The sequence below is a fragment of the Medicago sativa genome, chromosome 3, assembly GCF_051527215.1.
Source record: "Medicago sativa cultivar Bolivia chromosome 3, Bolivia_mono, whole genome shotgun sequence".
Taxonomy (NCBI): domain Eukaryota; kingdom Viridiplantae; phylum Streptophyta; class Magnoliopsida; order Fabales; family Fabaceae; genus Medicago; species Medicago sativa.
Window position 1 is genome coordinate 90,900,177 of NC_140751.1, and position 16,248 is coordinate 90,916,424.

The 16,248-nt window shown below is 34.3% G+C and overlaps 2 protein-coding genes and 1 non-coding gene across 4 annotated transcripts; 2 read left to right on the forward strand and 1 right to left on the reverse strand.

The window, feature by feature from the left end:
* The first annotated feature begins 613 nt into the window (after positions 1-613).
* Positions 614-8,483, forward strand: LOC146941849 (putative alpha-mannosidase At5g13980). The gene is made up of 29 exons (XM_085755694.1): positions 614-876; positions 965-1,048; positions 1,492-1,580; positions 1,716-1,890; positions 2,032-2,151; positions 2,288-2,380; positions 2,471-2,542; positions 2,807-2,920; positions 3,029-3,129; positions 3,319-3,412; positions 3,532-3,699; positions 3,787-3,876; positions 4,362-4,427; positions 4,525-4,581; positions 4,847-5,066; positions 5,140-5,276; positions 5,429-5,500; positions 5,638-5,700; positions 5,787-5,858; positions 6,102-6,149; positions 6,258-6,377; positions 6,481-6,546; positions 6,657-6,769; positions 6,856-6,940; positions 7,033-7,140; positions 7,233-7,328; positions 7,415-7,462; positions 7,814-7,882; positions 7,997-8,483. Exons 1-29 carry the CDS (start codon positions 664-666, stop codon positions 8,192-8,194), a joined length of 3,051 nt encoding a protein of 1,016 aa, XP_085611820.1. The 5' UTR covers positions 614-663; the 3' UTR covers positions 8,195-8,483.
* A 403-nt stretch (positions 8,484-8,886) lies between these two features.
* LOC146941850 (ADP-ribosylation factor GTPase-activating protein AGD1-like) lies at positions 8,887-16,239 on the forward strand. Of its 2 annotated transcripts, none has more exons than XM_085755695.1 (20): positions 8,887-9,179; positions 9,543-9,619; positions 10,308-10,408; positions 10,546-10,616; positions 10,746-10,808; positions 11,011-11,055; positions 11,719-11,784; positions 11,891-11,938; positions 12,042-12,137; positions 12,265-12,306; positions 12,538-12,756; positions 12,871-12,999; positions 13,170-13,394; positions 13,483-13,572; positions 13,659-13,985; positions 14,461-14,606; positions 14,676-14,769; positions 14,987-15,152; positions 15,248-15,494; positions 15,818-16,239. In XM_085755695.1, the coding sequence occupies exons 1-20, from the start codon at positions 9,135-9,137 to the stop codon at positions 15,954-15,956; spliced, it is 2,436 nt and encodes an 811-aa protein (XP_085611821.1). In that variant the 5' UTR covers positions 8,887-9,134; the 3' UTR covers positions 15,957-16,239. The 2 variants fall into 2 exon arrangements, with proteins under 2 accessions (XP_085611821.1, XP_085611822.1); XM_085755696.1 differs by having other exon boundaries at positions 8,992-9,179; positions 9,549-9,619.
* TRNAK-UUU (transfer RNA lysine (anticodon UUU)) lies at positions 9,330-9,402 on the reverse strand. The gene has a single exon. It is a non-coding gene; the product is annotated as a tRNA-Lys (tRNA).
* Positions 16,240-16,248: the final 9 nt, after the last annotated feature.

The window sequence follows — 16,248 nt, forward strand, 5'->3', positions numbered from 1 at the left end:
TATATCTCTAGACAAATAACATCAAGAATTCTTCAAGAATAAAGAACAGTCAATCACAATGCACTATTTGCCACAATTCAAGGAGGTGTGGCTGAAAAAATAAGAAGTGAACAAATAAATCATGCAATTAAAACTTGCCAATTATGTCTTGAAAAATTCTTGATGCTATTTTTCTAGAGAAATAGCATTTTCCTATGTTAACATCAAGAATTCTTCAAGAATATTAGTAATTTTTATTCCTTAAAAAAGAAAACGTTGATAATATTTTGTATACTCAACCATCTGCATGAGCAGCGTGGACAAGTAAAATAGTAATACTCAAACGAGTTCACATGAGTAAGTCACAGAAAAAACCAAAAATGTATTGTTTTCTATCCTGTTCATCCTATTCGACGAGAAAAACAATCCAAAACCTTATCATTAACCTTTAAATAAAGTTATAACAATCTCATGGAAATCATAAACTGACAGCTACTTCTTGTCATAAAGCAACCTTAATATCCATGTCTTATACTAGTTGAAACTTAACGACAAACAAAACCGATAACCATTGAACAGAATCAATCATCCACTCCTTTATTCATTTTTAATCAATTCCTATTTTTCATTCTTCATACTTTTACGTGTGAAGTGTAGTGTAGACAGTGTACATTCTCGGTTTCCATGGATACCAGTAGTGTATGTCTACTACTACGGTTTTTACTCTTTTTGGCTGTGTGTATCGTTTCCTCTGAATCAAATTATATAAGATACAATACTAACTCAACCATTGTTCCTGGGAAGCTCAATGTTCACTTGGTCCCTCATAGTCATGATGATGTTGGATGGTTGAAAACCATTGATCAGTACTATGTTGGTTCCAACAACACCATTCAGGTTATTGATTCACTCTTCTAAGGACAGTCTCTTTAACTTAATTCAATTGCATGATTTTGATTTTGTTTTATTGTTGTTCAAAATGCAGGGAGCATGCGTTCAAAATGTGCTTGATTCTCTTATACCGGCTTTGTTGGCGGACAAGAACCGCAAATTCATCTATGTTGAACAGGCAAGAGTCAAGACTTATCATCTATGTAGCACTGGCACATCACATCAAAGCCGTATTTGGTGTCCAAAACGATACTAACACATCTAGTTACATTCAAATATTTCGTGTTGACGTGTCCGTGTTGTGTCTGAATGTCCGTGTCTATCTCAACGCTTTATTGCTATGCATGCAATCTTGACATGCATATGCAGTTCATAACGATATATTAATAACAGTAATAAAAGGGAAATGCTATCGGTACCGACTTTTTATCCTTCATTATAAAGTTTTTAAAACAATTTTTGCATTAGACTCACCTTCACAGTGCTGATTAATTAAGAAGATAAGCAAATATGGAGAAGAACAAGGAACAAAATTGAAGTCATAAACCCTAAGTCAGTTGTTTGTGTTTTCTTTTTGGATCATGAATGAGAAGTTATAAATGTTTATTGCTTGTGTTACAGGCATTCTTCCAGCGTTGGTGGAGAGAACAGAGTGGGGAAGTTCAGAAAATAGTCAAGCAGCTGGTCAATTCTGGCCAATTGGAGTTCATGTATTCATCCATCTGACTTTCCATTATTACATGTCAAGGAAAATTGATCGTTGATCATTATCCATGTGCTTGATTGTAGTATAACAGGATTCAGTTACAATGACATTAAATGATTCCTAAGATTTCTGATTGCAGAAATGGTGGTATGTGTATGCATGATGAGGCTGCTGCACATTACATTGACATGATTGATCAGACAACCCTTGGACATCGATTCATCAAAGAAGTATTTGGCATAACTCCAAGAATAGGATGGCAAATTGATCCATTTGGACATTCTGCGGTGCAGGCCTACTTGTTGGGAGCAGAGGTACAGTTTTGTTAAATTATAAGGAAAATATAAATTTGATGATGAAAAAAAGAATGATTTTGAAGTTGATTTACCTATAAGTCTCTTGACTTTTTCACGCACTTTTTACTTGTTTCTTAAGCAATACCCTTGTTGGCATAGGTTGGATTTGACTCATTATTCTTTGCACGGATTGATTACCAAGATAGAGCTAAGAGAAAAGATGAAAAAAGTCTTGAAGTTGTGTGGCAGGGCTCTAAGAGCTTTGGTTCATCTGCACAGGTGATTGATTCAAAGTGGTTTGTGTTTATGTTGATGATGCAATAATTGCATTTTGTTTTATATTGGCTTCTGTTTGATTCATTTCCTCATCCTAGTATCCTTACAAGTCCTTAAAATTGTCCATTGATCGATATAGATATTTTCTGGTGCGTTCCCTGAGAATTATGAACCTCCTGGTAATTTCTACTACGAAGTAAATGACGATTCTGAGGATTCTCCAATTGTTCAGGTAAAATCTGAGTCAAATATTTCCATAAGGCTTATTTGCTATTGATTGACAATATTTGTTAAGTAAATTTGAGTGTTTTTTAACTTGTAGGACGATATCAATTTGTTCGACTACAATGTCCCTCAACGAGTAAATGAGTTTGTCTCAGCTGCAATGTCCCAGGTATGCAATATCACGAGTAAATGTGGGGTTGGTTCTTCAATATAATGTAATTCTCTATGTTTAAAACATATTTTTCGAAAATAAATATACAACTAGGATTTTAAACAATTTTGCGTTATAGAATTGCTATGCTTGAAGTTCTGAGAAACACTTACGGAAATACTCCTTAAATACTGTATTTCAAATGATCTAAGTTTTATCAGTCACAATTGGAAAAAGATTTGAATCGACAAGTTAACAACTCCAATGCATATCCTGTCACAGGCCAATATAACGCGTACAAATCATATAATGTGGACAATGGGGACAGATTTCAAGTACCAATATGCACATACCTGGTATAGGCAATTGGACAAGTTTATTCACTATGTTAATCAGGTTGCTTATCTTCAATTCTTTGCTTAATACAAAACTTTATAATTTAAGTTTTATTTCTCCAAGAGTCCTTTGACATACTAATGGGTCGGCTGGCTCATGCTTATTTAGGATGGACGGGTTCATGCCTTATACTCGACCCCATCAATATATACTGATGCAAAACATGCTGCAAATGAAGCCTGGCCAATCAAGACCGATGACTACTTTCCGTGAGTTCCAAATTCAAAATGTGTAATATATTCAGGAAGAAGCTTCAGATTGTAGATTAAGCCGGCAACATGACTTTGAGAATAACATTAGGGTGGCTGCATTGCCTACCCAAACAGTTACTTCATGTTTAGCTCCACAATAGCATTTTTCTAACTTGTCATTTCATATTTGGACCATGAATTTATTAGGTATGCTGATCGCATAAATGGCTACTGGACGGGGTATTTTACAAGTAGGCCAGCCCTCAAAGGTTACGTTAGATTCACGAGTGGCTACTACTTGGTAAGCCTTCTAATTATTGTTAGTTTAAGTAAGGGTCTTGTTGAAAAACTCTCGTAGGCTTTAAAGTGTTATCAGAATTCCACAACTTTGGCTCTTATTACTCTTCAATCTTGAAATAGGCAGCAAGGCAGTTGGAGTATTTCAAAGGGAAGAGTGCCTTAGGTCCTAATACTGACTCTTTGGCTGATGCTTTGGCTATTGCACAACACCATGATGCAGTATCTGGTACAGAAAAACAGCATGTGGCTAATGATTATGCAAAACGGCTTGCAATAGGTTACACAGAGGTGATACTTATCTATATCTATATTCTCTTTGAAATTTATTTTATTGCATATAAACTCAAAAGTTTTTCAATTTGGTGTCTATTTCAGGCCGAGAAAAGTGTTTCAGCATCACTTGCTTTCTTGACAGAGGCAGCAACCAAAACTGGTCATAAGACTCCACAGATTCAATTTCAACAGGCAAGTAGTGATGTTCTTTGGTTCAACCATTCTGCAATGTGCTACTCTGATACCTTTACTAGCCTGCAGTATGTTGATTTCTAGTCTTCAAATAACATCTAAACTAGGCATATTGCTTATCTTTGTGTGATGACTGTACTTAATTATATAATTCAATTTGTAGGATACTTCACATTTAAGATAAATCACCGAGTAATATATCCACCCCTATAATCATACCATTCTCCTTTTGTATGACAAAGTATGAAATTATATATATGTTCCTAATGTGGTAATCTCACTTTCAATAAAAATCATAAACTTCAATACAGATAAGTCTTATATTGCATATATTTCATGAATTAGGTTATGTCATTCTTAACAACATACTTTGAGAATTAAAGTTTGAATACTTGATGCTGAGGTTGACATATTGGCCATGCCTTTTCATTGTGACCATTGATTTTTATTAATATCCTTTTATCTCTTCCATCTTATCATTGCAGTGTCCACTTCTTAACATAAGTTACTGTCCTGCATCAGAAGTTGATTTCTCCCATGGGAAAGATCTGGTGAGGAGCTAGCTGGCTATGACATCTAATCTGTTTCTTATCAGAATGCAAGACTTTTATCCATCAATATTTTCATGATTTATATTGATTTTTGTAGGTTGTCGTCGTTTACAATCCTCTCGGATGGAAAAGAGACAATGTTATAAGGATTCCTGTGAGTTTCTTCCTTCAATCAACTTTTAGCATCTTCATTGTTCTGATATTTTCTCCTCTGATTATGAAACATCCTGTGAGCTAGTTACATATTATGAACTACATGCACAAGCATTGTGGTACAATTTTTCATGTGTTGTGGAGTTACCTTGTGTATCAGCATGAGTGAAGGTCTGAAGGATGTTTCAAACTTAATATGGACAGAACTCTTCCATCCTCAAATATCAATTTTGCTTGACATGACTAGTCTATCAAATTTGTCATAGGTTGCCAATGAAAATGTTGTTGTTCGGGATTCAAGTGGGAAAGAAATCCAATCCCAGCTGTTGCCAATACCTGATGCTTTTCTTGGTTTAAGAAACTACCACGCCGCAGCATACCTAGGAGTTTCTCCAAGTGTAAACCCTAAGTATTGGCTTGCATTTTCAGCTTTTGTTCCCCCACTTGGTTTTAGCACTTACTATGTGTCAAAATCTAAACAAGCAGGTAGCTCCGATCAGTGATTTCATTCTCAAGAGTTGTGTTATGTCATCACTCATTCAAATACTCGTGTTTGCAGCTGCTACTTCAGATAGAGATATAGCACACAGATCAGGGAATCAGAGTGATACATTTGAAGTAGGCCTAGGAAACTTGAAACTTGTTTATTCTAGGAAGGAAGGGAAACTTACTCAATATATCAACAGGAAAAGGAAGGTATGTGATTTGTATGATACATTACTAGTTATAATTTATATCCATTTAGAGATAAAACATAAAACCTTGCTAGTGCTGCTAAATATGCATACTATAAGTTTTATTTGATCTGATATGAGTTCTAACTTCTAAGTTTCTGTTCCAAATGAAAGGTCAAAGAATCTCTAGAGCAGACACATAAGTTTTATGCCTCCTATGGAAATGATTTTACAATAAATGCTCAGGTGATAATGTTTCTTCTATCCTTAGAATTCTGATTAATTTTCCTTTCCCTAACACTTCTTTTTTATTAGGATGATAATTAGTTTGATCACAATTACTTATTTCAAGCTATTGGTTTAATTGTGCACAATTTATAAAGGCGTCTGGAGCATATATTTTCCGTCCTAACGGTTCATCAATTCCCATCAACTCCAACGAGAAGGTAAAATCATATGTATGCTACTTGTGCTCAGTTACCAATTTTTGGTAACAAGAGATTAATGAGTTTTCATTTTTGAAACATTTCAGTCTCCTCTCACAGTTTTGCGAGGACCAATCGTGCATGAAGTCCATCAGAAAATCAATTCATGGATATACCAGGTAGGTAGTATTCATCAATAGTTTAGGCAGCTTTCTAGATTCTTTCAAACATCTATGGTTATTTAGTACACAATATAGAACAGCAAAAGTATCTTAGGCAGAGAATTGTCATGAATTATAGTTAACAAAAACAAATAAAACTTGGAATCTTTTAGAGGCATGCAGTAGGATTATTCTTTATCCTCCCTTGTTGAAAGCTCCATATAGCTATATCAATAATTGACTATTGTCTTAATTGAACAGACTACCAGACTGTTCAAAGGAAAAGAACATGCTGAAGTTGAGTTTATTGTAAGTCTCATTCTTTTATTTTTTTTCCTGTTTTTCGAACATAATTACTCGATATTCGTTACCTTATTTTACAAGAGCATGTAATCATGTAAAATTTGTTGACATCAGGTTGGACCTATACCGATTGACGATGGAGTCGGCAAAGAAATTGCAACTGAGATTAAAACAAATCTAGCAAGCAGAAAAACCTTCTATACTGATTCTAATGGTCGTGATTTCATCGAACGGGTATGTCAAACAGGTTTAACAATTATTTTCTAGTTAGAGTTTTTCTATGTCAATACCAAATACAACGAGTTTTTAACTGCTATGATGATGCATACTTGTACAGGTTCGAGACTATAGAAAAGACTGGAACTTGGAAGTAAATCAACCTGTTGCCGGAAATTATTACCCTGTATGTTATATTGATTGTTAAGCCATGTGTATTACAAGAACATACATTTATACACATGAAGAAAATGTCTTTCAAGTTGTCGATTAATGAATTCTATATCCTTGTTTCAGATCAACCTTGGAATTTACCTTAGAGATAAAAGCAAAGAGTTTTCTGTATTGGTAGATAGGTCTGTGGGTGGTTCGAGCATCGTAGATGGACAATTGGAGCTAATGGTTCATAGGTTTGTTATGCTTTTATGCCCATTATGTATCACTCTATATTATACCAATCAAATAACTTATTCAATTTTTTTACCCTTTTACGTAGGAGGTTACTTGTTGATGATTCCAGAGGTGTTGCAGAGGCACTAAATGAAACAGTTTGCGTCTCTGATAAGTGCAGAGGGTTAACAGTAAGAAAATCTACCTAGCCTATGAGTTATTACGCGGCAAGGATCATAGTTTTCATATCTTGCTTATTCATTATATACAATAAAATTTTCAGGTTATAGGGAAGTACTATTTCAGAATTGATCCTGTAGGAGAGGGTGCTAGATGGCGTCGAACATTCGGTCAAGAGATATACTCGCCGTTTCTTTTAGCCTTCACAGAGGTGGTTAAGGAATGGTTGTTAGTTAGAAGTGTCTGCATTTCCTAGCGAGCTGAATTTATAGTTAAAATAACTTGTGTTTATTTGTCTTTTAGAGCGAAGGTAACTGGGGAGATTCTCATGTCACAACGTTCTCGGGAATAGATTCCTCATACAGCTTACCAGAAAATGTTGCGATAGTAACCCTCCAGGTAGGAAATAGCTTGCTGAGTTCTTAAATGGACACTGTTGAGAATTTTCCTAATTTTATGTTAAGTCTTCTTACTGTATTTTATAGGATCTTGGCGATGGAAAAGTTCTCCTTCGGCTGGCGCACTTATATGAGGTATATCTTCTTTAGGTTTTATCTACTGGTTTGTATGACATTCTTACCATTTTCCTGCTCAACTTCTAATTAATTCAGAATTACGAGGATATTTGTTCACGTTTGGTTTGAAATATATATGCAATGATGCAATATTGCTTTAACAAGTCACATAAAACTTCCAGATTATATGTACTTTATATAATTCAAATATGATTTAGTTCCTTTCTGCATAATGAGCTAGTAGCCTAGTAGTTATTTATTCAAAGCCAATTAAGTTATTTATCCTTCTCATTCTCTCTTTCTTGTTTCTACTGTTTTTGAGCCTTATATTTCCACACACTGAAATTCTCTTTTTCTTGACAATGCAAGATTGGCGAGGACATGAATCTTTCAGTTAAATCAAGTGTAGAACTCAAAAAGGTGTTCCATAATAAACAGGTAGAACAGCATGACAACTGATAATACTTTATAGCTGATTACTTCATTCATATCATATGAAGCTTGTCATTTCATTTGTCTATGGAGTTTGATATATAATTCCATTGTGTTCAGATAAACAAAATTACTGAGGCGAGTTTATCCGCTAACCAAGAAAGAACAGAAATGGAGAGGAAGAGATTAGTGTGGCAAGTTAAAGGGTCGTCTCAAGGACCGCAGGTGTCGAGGGGACAACCAGTTGATCCAGAAAAGCTAATAGTAGAACTTGCTCCCATGGAAATAAGGACCTTTATTATCAATTTTAAGCACTAGTGCATTGGGAGGGAATGGATCTTTTAGCTTGAGATTTTCTGGTGAAAATTGTGCTTATATCTCCTTTTAAGAAAATAATATTCTGTTAAGGTCTCACATAAATTTTCATAATTATGATGAGAGACATCAGACACAAAATTTTCATGTAATAAAATTAGTCTAAATTTTAGGACAAGAATATGTCAGTGAAAAATAAACAATGCTCTCATAAATGTAAATATGTTCATGAGTTGCTTTGCTAAGATGACTCAAAATCATTGCCAATAAAGTGCAACGTTCCTCTCCTTTACTCTTGATATCAAATTTAAAGTATTCTTCTTTTCTTGATATGCATTTCTTCAACACGTGTAATCAACAACTATAAAATAAATTTCATTTTTTGTCATAATTAATTGAAGTGCATATTTGGTATCACGGTGAGTTTGTCAAAATCACAATGAATGAGCCATGTAGCTTTCACAAACTCATGATTATTCAGTTCTATATGTATATATTACAAAACACTCACTAAAAAAGAAAAACAATTACTTATTACGAAATAATGTCCCCTTTATATACCAAAGGGTGTTGCAACTTATTTTCAACCACGTAACTGAAATAACCAAATGTAATAGTAGTATGTTTTCTTTTTTTTTTGGTACAAATAATAGTAGTATGTTATTCCCCCCTATTTTACATTTTGATGGAAGTACAAATAAAGAGAGAGACATTAAAGGGTTGATGATTTAATTAGATTAGATTTCTAGCGACAGACATGAAATATCGCAAATACTAGCTCAAAAATAACATGAACAAAAAAGAAGCAAATACCTCTTTTTTTTTTTTTCTTTTGTTTTTTGTAACCTTAGAATAATCAGCAAAAGAGAAACAACGTGACAACAACAAACAAACACAAGAAGAATATTATTATTCATCATAAGCATTGTTTTATTTTCTGTTAATGAATTTCGCACATCTCAACGACTCTCCCATGTTTCGTCAACAGGTTCTCTTCTCTTCTCTGTATAATCTTTTTTCATGTTCATTTAAACATTCTGTGTTTTTTCCCATTTTCATTTAACGTTGGTGTTCTGTTACCGTTACGTAGAAGTTTTTTGGTAGCAGAAATTCAGAGAAAAATTAAAAAAATTATTAACGCCGTCTGTGGGAATCGAACCCACGACCACATGGTTAAAAGCCATGCGCTCTACCAGCTGAGCTAAGACGGCTAATTGTCTTTTTATTTCATTCTTTTCTCTTTATTTAAGTGGTCACATAATAATTGTATAGTTATGTCATATGTTTTATATGGTTTATTTTGAACAAGAATCGATTGCTTAATTACGTATCATGAATAATGTAAATGTAGCTTCAGGGTTTGGAAGAAAATGTGGAATCACTACGCTCAAGATGTTGGAAGTTCCACAAAGGATGTAGAAAGTACACGTGAGTTTTCAACTTTGCAATTTGTAGACTATTTTGTTTTTTGGATAAACAACTTAATTTGCGGTTTTTAGCATAAAAACTTATCATAATAAGCACTTATGTAAAGTTATTTTTAACAAAAGATAAAATCAAATTGTTTTTGCATATACGATGAAATGTTGTCATATGCTACCTTTTGGATAGCTCATGCAAATAAGTTGTTTTGTAAGCTCACCCGAGCAGTTTCACACATGCTTATGCTTGTAGATAAACTCAAATATGTCAATCCAAACAAGCCTGTAGTATAACATTCCCTAGAAACTGTCGGCATAATTTTAACAACGAGAGTTGGGTTTAGTCTATCAGAAGGGCTAGTGTCCTACAATGTGGAGAACTAAGTTTCGAATCTAGACTGCCAGAGGTGCCTACATTTAATGTCTCTTGAATAAAATTACCTCTTGTGAAGGGAACCTATGGAAAAAAATAAAAGAAAACCAACACATTTTTCTACTATAATGATGAATGTGCTCTAGTTATTAATTTGTTAAAATCACTACGATTCCAATATCCTTGAACTATATCGTGATTTTTTATTTTTCTTGAACTGATTCAAATTTTGATCATTGCGGCCAATTAAATAGAAGTTAAGCCACAACTCTCATGGTCTTAAATTTCTAATGCCTTAATAGTTCCTTCAATCATTTTTTAGGGAAGGGCTTGGAGAGGCATATGATGGAGACATTGCTTTTGCAACTGCCCTTGAAAATTTTGGAGGAGGCCATAGTGATCCTCTATTTGTAACTTTGGGAGGTAACTATGCTATGCTTATTTAGTCTATTCCAATGCTTTCTAATTATTGTGCTTCATTCAAATATTCCATTAATAAAATTGTCCTTTTTTAACTATAACTTTTGATTTTAAAAAAAAAAAAAAAATGGTATGAGCAGGACCTGTAATGGCCAAATTCTCTATTGCTTTGAGAGAAATCAGTACACACAAGGAACTTCTTCGGTCACAGGTAATAGAATAGTATGCCAACTTTTATAATCACTGTCTTATTTTTTTAAAAGGTTTTGTAGTAACTCAGGTAGAAAAAATCGATCTAGTTAATAATGCTGTCCTGACTATACTTGATGTGGTTTCATAGGTGGAGCATATGCTAAATGACCGGTTAATGAACATCCTTAATGTCGAAATCCTTGATGTCAAGGTATATAGTGAGTAGCGTAATTTTTTGAAATGTTCATACATAATTAATAGTGTTGATTATTTTACGCTAAACATGTGGTATGCTAAGTCATCATACTTGATGATATTTCATTATAGTGTTGATTCAACAAAATATTCATAATACCTGCATTAAACATGACTTGTGAATGTTATATTTTAAAGCCTTCAAGTGATGCTTGCAGGAAGCTCGGAGGCGTTTTGATAAAGCTTCCCAATTATATGATCAGGTGCTATGAAAATTGCATAATATAACTATCTCTGCATCCTTTTTTTTTTTTTTTATTTCATGGAAGAAGCATAAATTAGTTTTTGAGTATTCAGTACGATCCTTTACTCTTTCTTGAATTATTTTATTTTACAAGGGGAAATTTTCTCAATGACAATTACTTTTTGAAATTCAGTGTTCACTCAATTGCTGTATTGGCAAAAGTTTGATATATGTTTTTGGTGAACGACCTGCTTGATTTGATTTATGTTTTAACATCCTCAGTTCAACTCACTTGTTGAATTTCTTATGTTGATGTTCTCAAGTCTGATTACTGAGAACTGAAGAAAAATTGATTTATGAGTTATGATGGATATAATTGAGTATGAACTTTCAATAAAGTATGATCTTATTTCAACCATTCTCACTTTCTGGAATTTCAAAGCAATTTGTATTCTAATATTTACTGAGACTGTGAAGTTGCATCACAAAATTCAATATTTTGGATTTGCACTCTCAGCGACTCTCTTAGAGAAATTTCAAAGAATTAAGATGCATGTGCTAATCCAGTTCTACCAAACCCAGGAAGTAGTTTAGGAATTTTTAAAATAAATTAGATATATTGGAAGTTCATTGACCTTTCTCATGACCATAACACAAATAAAACATGGATTTCATGCTACAGGCACGTGAGAAATTTATGTCATTGAGAAAAAGCACCAAGTTTGATGTCGCCGCTGTCATAGAAGAGGTACGTCAAGTAGCTCATCTTTGGTATTGTATTAACAAACATTTTATTATCTTGTCATGGATTACCATGATCTTTTTTAATCTAATTTGATAGAGAGACATTCCAGGAATTGCACAATGCAAGAACAATATTCGAGGAAGCTCGTTTCAATCTGGTAATATTAGTAGAACAAGATGTGCTGCTTTTAATAAGACTAAAAATATGAAATGCATGTGATCGGATCTTAACTACAGAACATATTCCATCCTGTATTCTAGGTTGGTGCTCTTCATAATATTGAGGCGAAGAAGAGATTTGAGTTTTTGGAGGCTGTCACTGGAGTCATGGACGCTCATCTTCGATACTTTCAACAGGTATGTACAGTCATATATGACATTATCCAAATTTGGACCGAATTCACGCTCCTTTCTGCTTATATTTTAGATCAGAGGGAATACAATTTTGCAATTATGCCAGTTTTAAAAATTCTTTCTCTTGTAGGGATATCAGCAGTTACAGGAGCTGGAACCTTTCATTATTGAGGTTACGAAACACTTCACTTTTCAGTATACTTATATGATTTTCTTTTGATTATATGTTTGAAGTTAGAATATTGCATTCAGAGTGCATATACTTCGTCAAAACTCAAAATCTATGATAACTTAATATGTTAAAGCAGTTAAACTCGTTAGCAGCACCAAAATGGCATATGTATCAATTAAAATTGTTGGTTTGAAGATATTGTTAGTATTGATTGTATCTTCTATGCTGTAGGTTTTGGCTTATGCACAAAAAGCAAGAGAAAGTTACAATGAGGAGCAGATTTCTCTTTGTGAAAGAATGGTAGAGTACAAAAAAGCAAGTTATCAAGAAAGTAGGTTGTCCTTGAATGGACCTTATGGTTCTCCCAGTGGAGAAGTGAATATTCATCCTTTTTCTAGGATATCGAATAGTGTGGTAGATGCAGTAGCTGAATCAGCTGCAAGTGGAAAGGTATTTATAGATATGATGCTTCCCCTCACTTCATTCCATTCTACTTAGTTTTCATTACTGAACCACGTGCATTAGAATCCATTTGCCTCATAAGTTGAGCACTAATATGTGTAGGTTCGAGTCATCCGACAGGGATATCTTTCAAAACGTTCATCAAATTTGAGGGCTGACTGGAAGAGAAGGTTTTTTGTTCTTGATAGTCGTGGAATGCTTTACTACTATCGTAAACCATTACATACAAATGTAAGTATCCAAGTAAAAAACTTAAAGACTAATTAAGTATTGAGTATTGTATATTTGTTGATGCTCATTTTTGGCGATAAAAAATATTGTTTAGCTTCGACTTAGACATTTTTTCTAAGTATTGAGTATTGTCTATTTACTGAATGTTTAGCATGTACCAACCATTTCAGAGTCTCAATCAGCTATATTCACAGCGGAATTGTGCCAATGAAAACAGTGCAGGCATTCTGAGTAGGTTGCTTTCTTCAGGTTACCCTGGAGTTGTTCCTGATGAAAAATCTGTAGCACGCCACACAGTGAACCTTCTCACATCAACAATCAAGGTTGATGCTGAGCAATCAGATTTAAGGTTCTGCTTCAGGATTATTTCACCCTCAAAGATGTATACTTTGCAGGTATAAACATTACTCTTCACTATGCTTTATTAACATATAGTTTGGTATTTATCATTACTCTTCACTCTGCTTTGGAAAAAAATTGCAGGCAGAAAATGCGCTTGACCAGATGGATTGGATGGAAAAGATAAATGGAGTCATTGCCTCCTTATTGTCGGTACAGACACTAGGTGGAAAGGTACACAATAATTTTTATTTCTAACACATCAGTGGATGCATGTATTACTTGCGACTACTATAATTATAAAACAAATTATGTGACAGTCTTTCTCAGCTGACTCAGAAAGTGGTGACAGCGACTCTTCCAGCATTATCGACTCATTACCAAGTTTACAAGATTATGATCGATTAGGGAGTGGGGATTTTGCATCCAAGAACTCCACCCTTAATAAATCATCTGAAGACTTACAGAAGAATAAGCAGGGTATAAAAGTTGAACAACCAATTGATATTCTAAGAAAGGTTAGCGGTAATGACAAATGTGCCGATTGCGGTAAACCTGACCCAGACTGGGCATCCTTAAACCTTGGCATCCTCGTATGCATTGAATGTTCCGGCGTTCACCGTAATCTTGGTGTACATAAATCAAAAGTAAGTAGTTGATATTTCATATTTATATCTATATATATGTTTCATACCTTATCAAGATCTTATTGTTCGTATTATAAGATTTTGAGAGAAAGAGATGATAGACATTTCTCAACCTATTTACGTATTGAATATTCTGAACATTAAGTTAGTTACAAGGTAGTTAGTCCTCTATATATAGCTGATCTTAACCCGCACACACTAAGGCTAACCTACACCAACATCTTAGTTGGTTACAGCCGGCACTAACTAACTTTTACAAACTGTAGCTTGTTGGGCAAGCTACTATTGCAAGCTGAAGCTCCTCTTGCAAGCTATCCTAACAGCTGGCTCAAACACTAACTAACTGATACAATCAGTTTAACTAACTATTACACATATTCTCATATAAATTTTGTTTAGTTTTTTTTATTGGTTTTAAGGCTTTTAGTTTTCAGTCTTCACTCTTGCAACTAAGGTGTGATGGCAATTTGTGCAGGTAAGATCACTGAAACTTGATGTCAAAGTGTGGGATTCCTCCGTCTTAACTATGTTTCAGTCACTGGGAAATCTCTTTGCGAACTCGGTTTGGGAGGAGCTTTTGCATGCAACAAGTACTTCACAAACTGATGACACTCCTTTTGGGTAAGTATTGCATAGATTGATAGGATTGTGTCTAAACTTTCGCTAACATATTTGCAACCTGCATTGCAGTTCATCCAAAGCTGAAAAAAACAAGTTAGGTCATGCAAAAAAACCAGAGCACGATGATCTTATTTCACTAAAGGAAAGATTCATTCATGCAAAGGTATTCTGATGCTTATTTTTAGTTACTTCTTTCTTAGAGTTAGAAATCAATATTCTTTTTGCTAACTCAAACTTTGGTGATTGAAAATTATGATATTTTGTCCATGTTACACATCAGTGTAAATTACAAAGTATGTGAAGAGATGATTAAGAGTTGAAGATTCATTATTTGAGTTAATATCTTGGTGATAGAACTTGATTGTTTTCTCTTATGACAGTATTCAGAGAAAGTATTTGTTCGGCGGATGCCAAAAAGTCACCATCTTCTTTCAGTGGGGCAACAAGTGATGGAATGCATCTATGCCAACGACAAGAAAGCAGTGTATCGGCACATTGTCAAATCGGACGTGGACATCAATTCTGTTAGTGGAGAAGCACTATCTGGTATGTCTTCTAATCCCAAAAAGTCCAAACTTCTGAAAACTTTTTGCTGTTGAAATTTGAAAAAAGCATGATACAAATAATTAATTCCTGTGCAGGCTTTTTTTCTCATATATCTTCTTCAAGTGACTCAAATACATCTTCAAGTAAAGTTCAGCTAATGGAGGACATACAAGAGGGTTCTAGTCTGCTTCACTTGGCCTGCCTAACAAGTGATGTTGGAATGATCGAGCTTCTCCTACAGTATGGAGCAGATCTAAATGCTATTGATTCAAGAGGTAGGACACCATTGCATTACTGCATTATGAGAGGGAAGACTGCAGCTGCAAAATTGCTTATTACAAGGTACATATAGATATTCCATTTTTACCTTACATCCCTATACTCTCTATCATTGGATTCTATATCCAAATTTACCTGTTCCCGAAGGTGTAGTCCAACGGTATGGGGTTGGAACGCTGAACAAGTATTAAGACGAAGGTCCAGGGATTGATTCTTCCTGCTAACAAATTCTCCTCCCCCTAAGAACTAACTACTAACATTTGCCTATATAAAAATATCCATATTCACCTAAGGGCTATCAAACAGTAAGCAAAACAACTAAATTCTGGTGTATGTGCTAATTAGAACATAAAAAGCTATGTTTGATCAAGTACAATTATTTTCAGGGGTGCTGATCCACTTGCTGTAGATAAAGAAGGCAACACTCCTCTTAAGCTTGCACCAGAACCTGGCGATATCGGCCAAATCCATTCTTCATTTCTAGAGAAAATTGAGGACCAACCAACAAGTCATTCGGATGTATAAAAAAAAAAACAGTTTTTTGTCGGGAGCCTGGAACTGGTTAGTTGGTTTTGTTGGGCCACATGTTTGTGGTTATCATCTTTTGTTGTAAGATGAGATAGGCTGTTTAATGGGTCTTCACATCCCTTACAATTTTCAACTACAGGTGTCTCATTCCAAATTTTTGGGAGTTTATCATATGATCAAAGTTATATAGTATAGGGGTTGTATATAAGTTATATGGGTGATTATTCATAAATATTTAAGTGCCTGAATTGTGCCTAAAGAGAAAAAGTTGAGGTCATAATTTACGAAC

Excerpts from the sequence above, each read along its gene's own strand:
- LOC146941849 (XM_085755694.1), top strand. The coding sequence starts at position 664 with ATGGATACCAGTAGTGTATGTCTACTACTACGGTTTTTACTCTTTTTG. Across the intron at positions 3,877-4,361 it reads CACAGATTCAATTTCAACAG|TGTCCACTTCTTAACATAAG; the intron begins GCAAGTAGTGAT and ends TTATCATTGCAG. Across the intron at positions 4,582-4,846 it reads ACAATGTTATAAGGATTCCT|GTTGCCAATGAAAATGTTGT; the intron begins GTGAGTTTCTTC and ends AATTTGTCATAG.
- LOC146941850 (XM_085755695.1), top strand. The coding sequence starts at position 9,135 with ATGAATTTCGCACATCTCAACGACTCTCCCATGTTTCGTCAACAG. Across the intron at positions 9,620-10,307 it reads AAAGGATGTAGAAAGTACAC|GGAAGGGCTTGGAGAGGCAT; the intron begins GTGAGTTTTCAA and ends ATCATTTTTTAG. Across the intron at positions 10,617-10,745 it reads AGGAACTTCTTCGGTCACAG|GTGGAGCATATGCTAAATGA; the intron begins GTAATAGAATAG and ends GTGGTTTCATAG.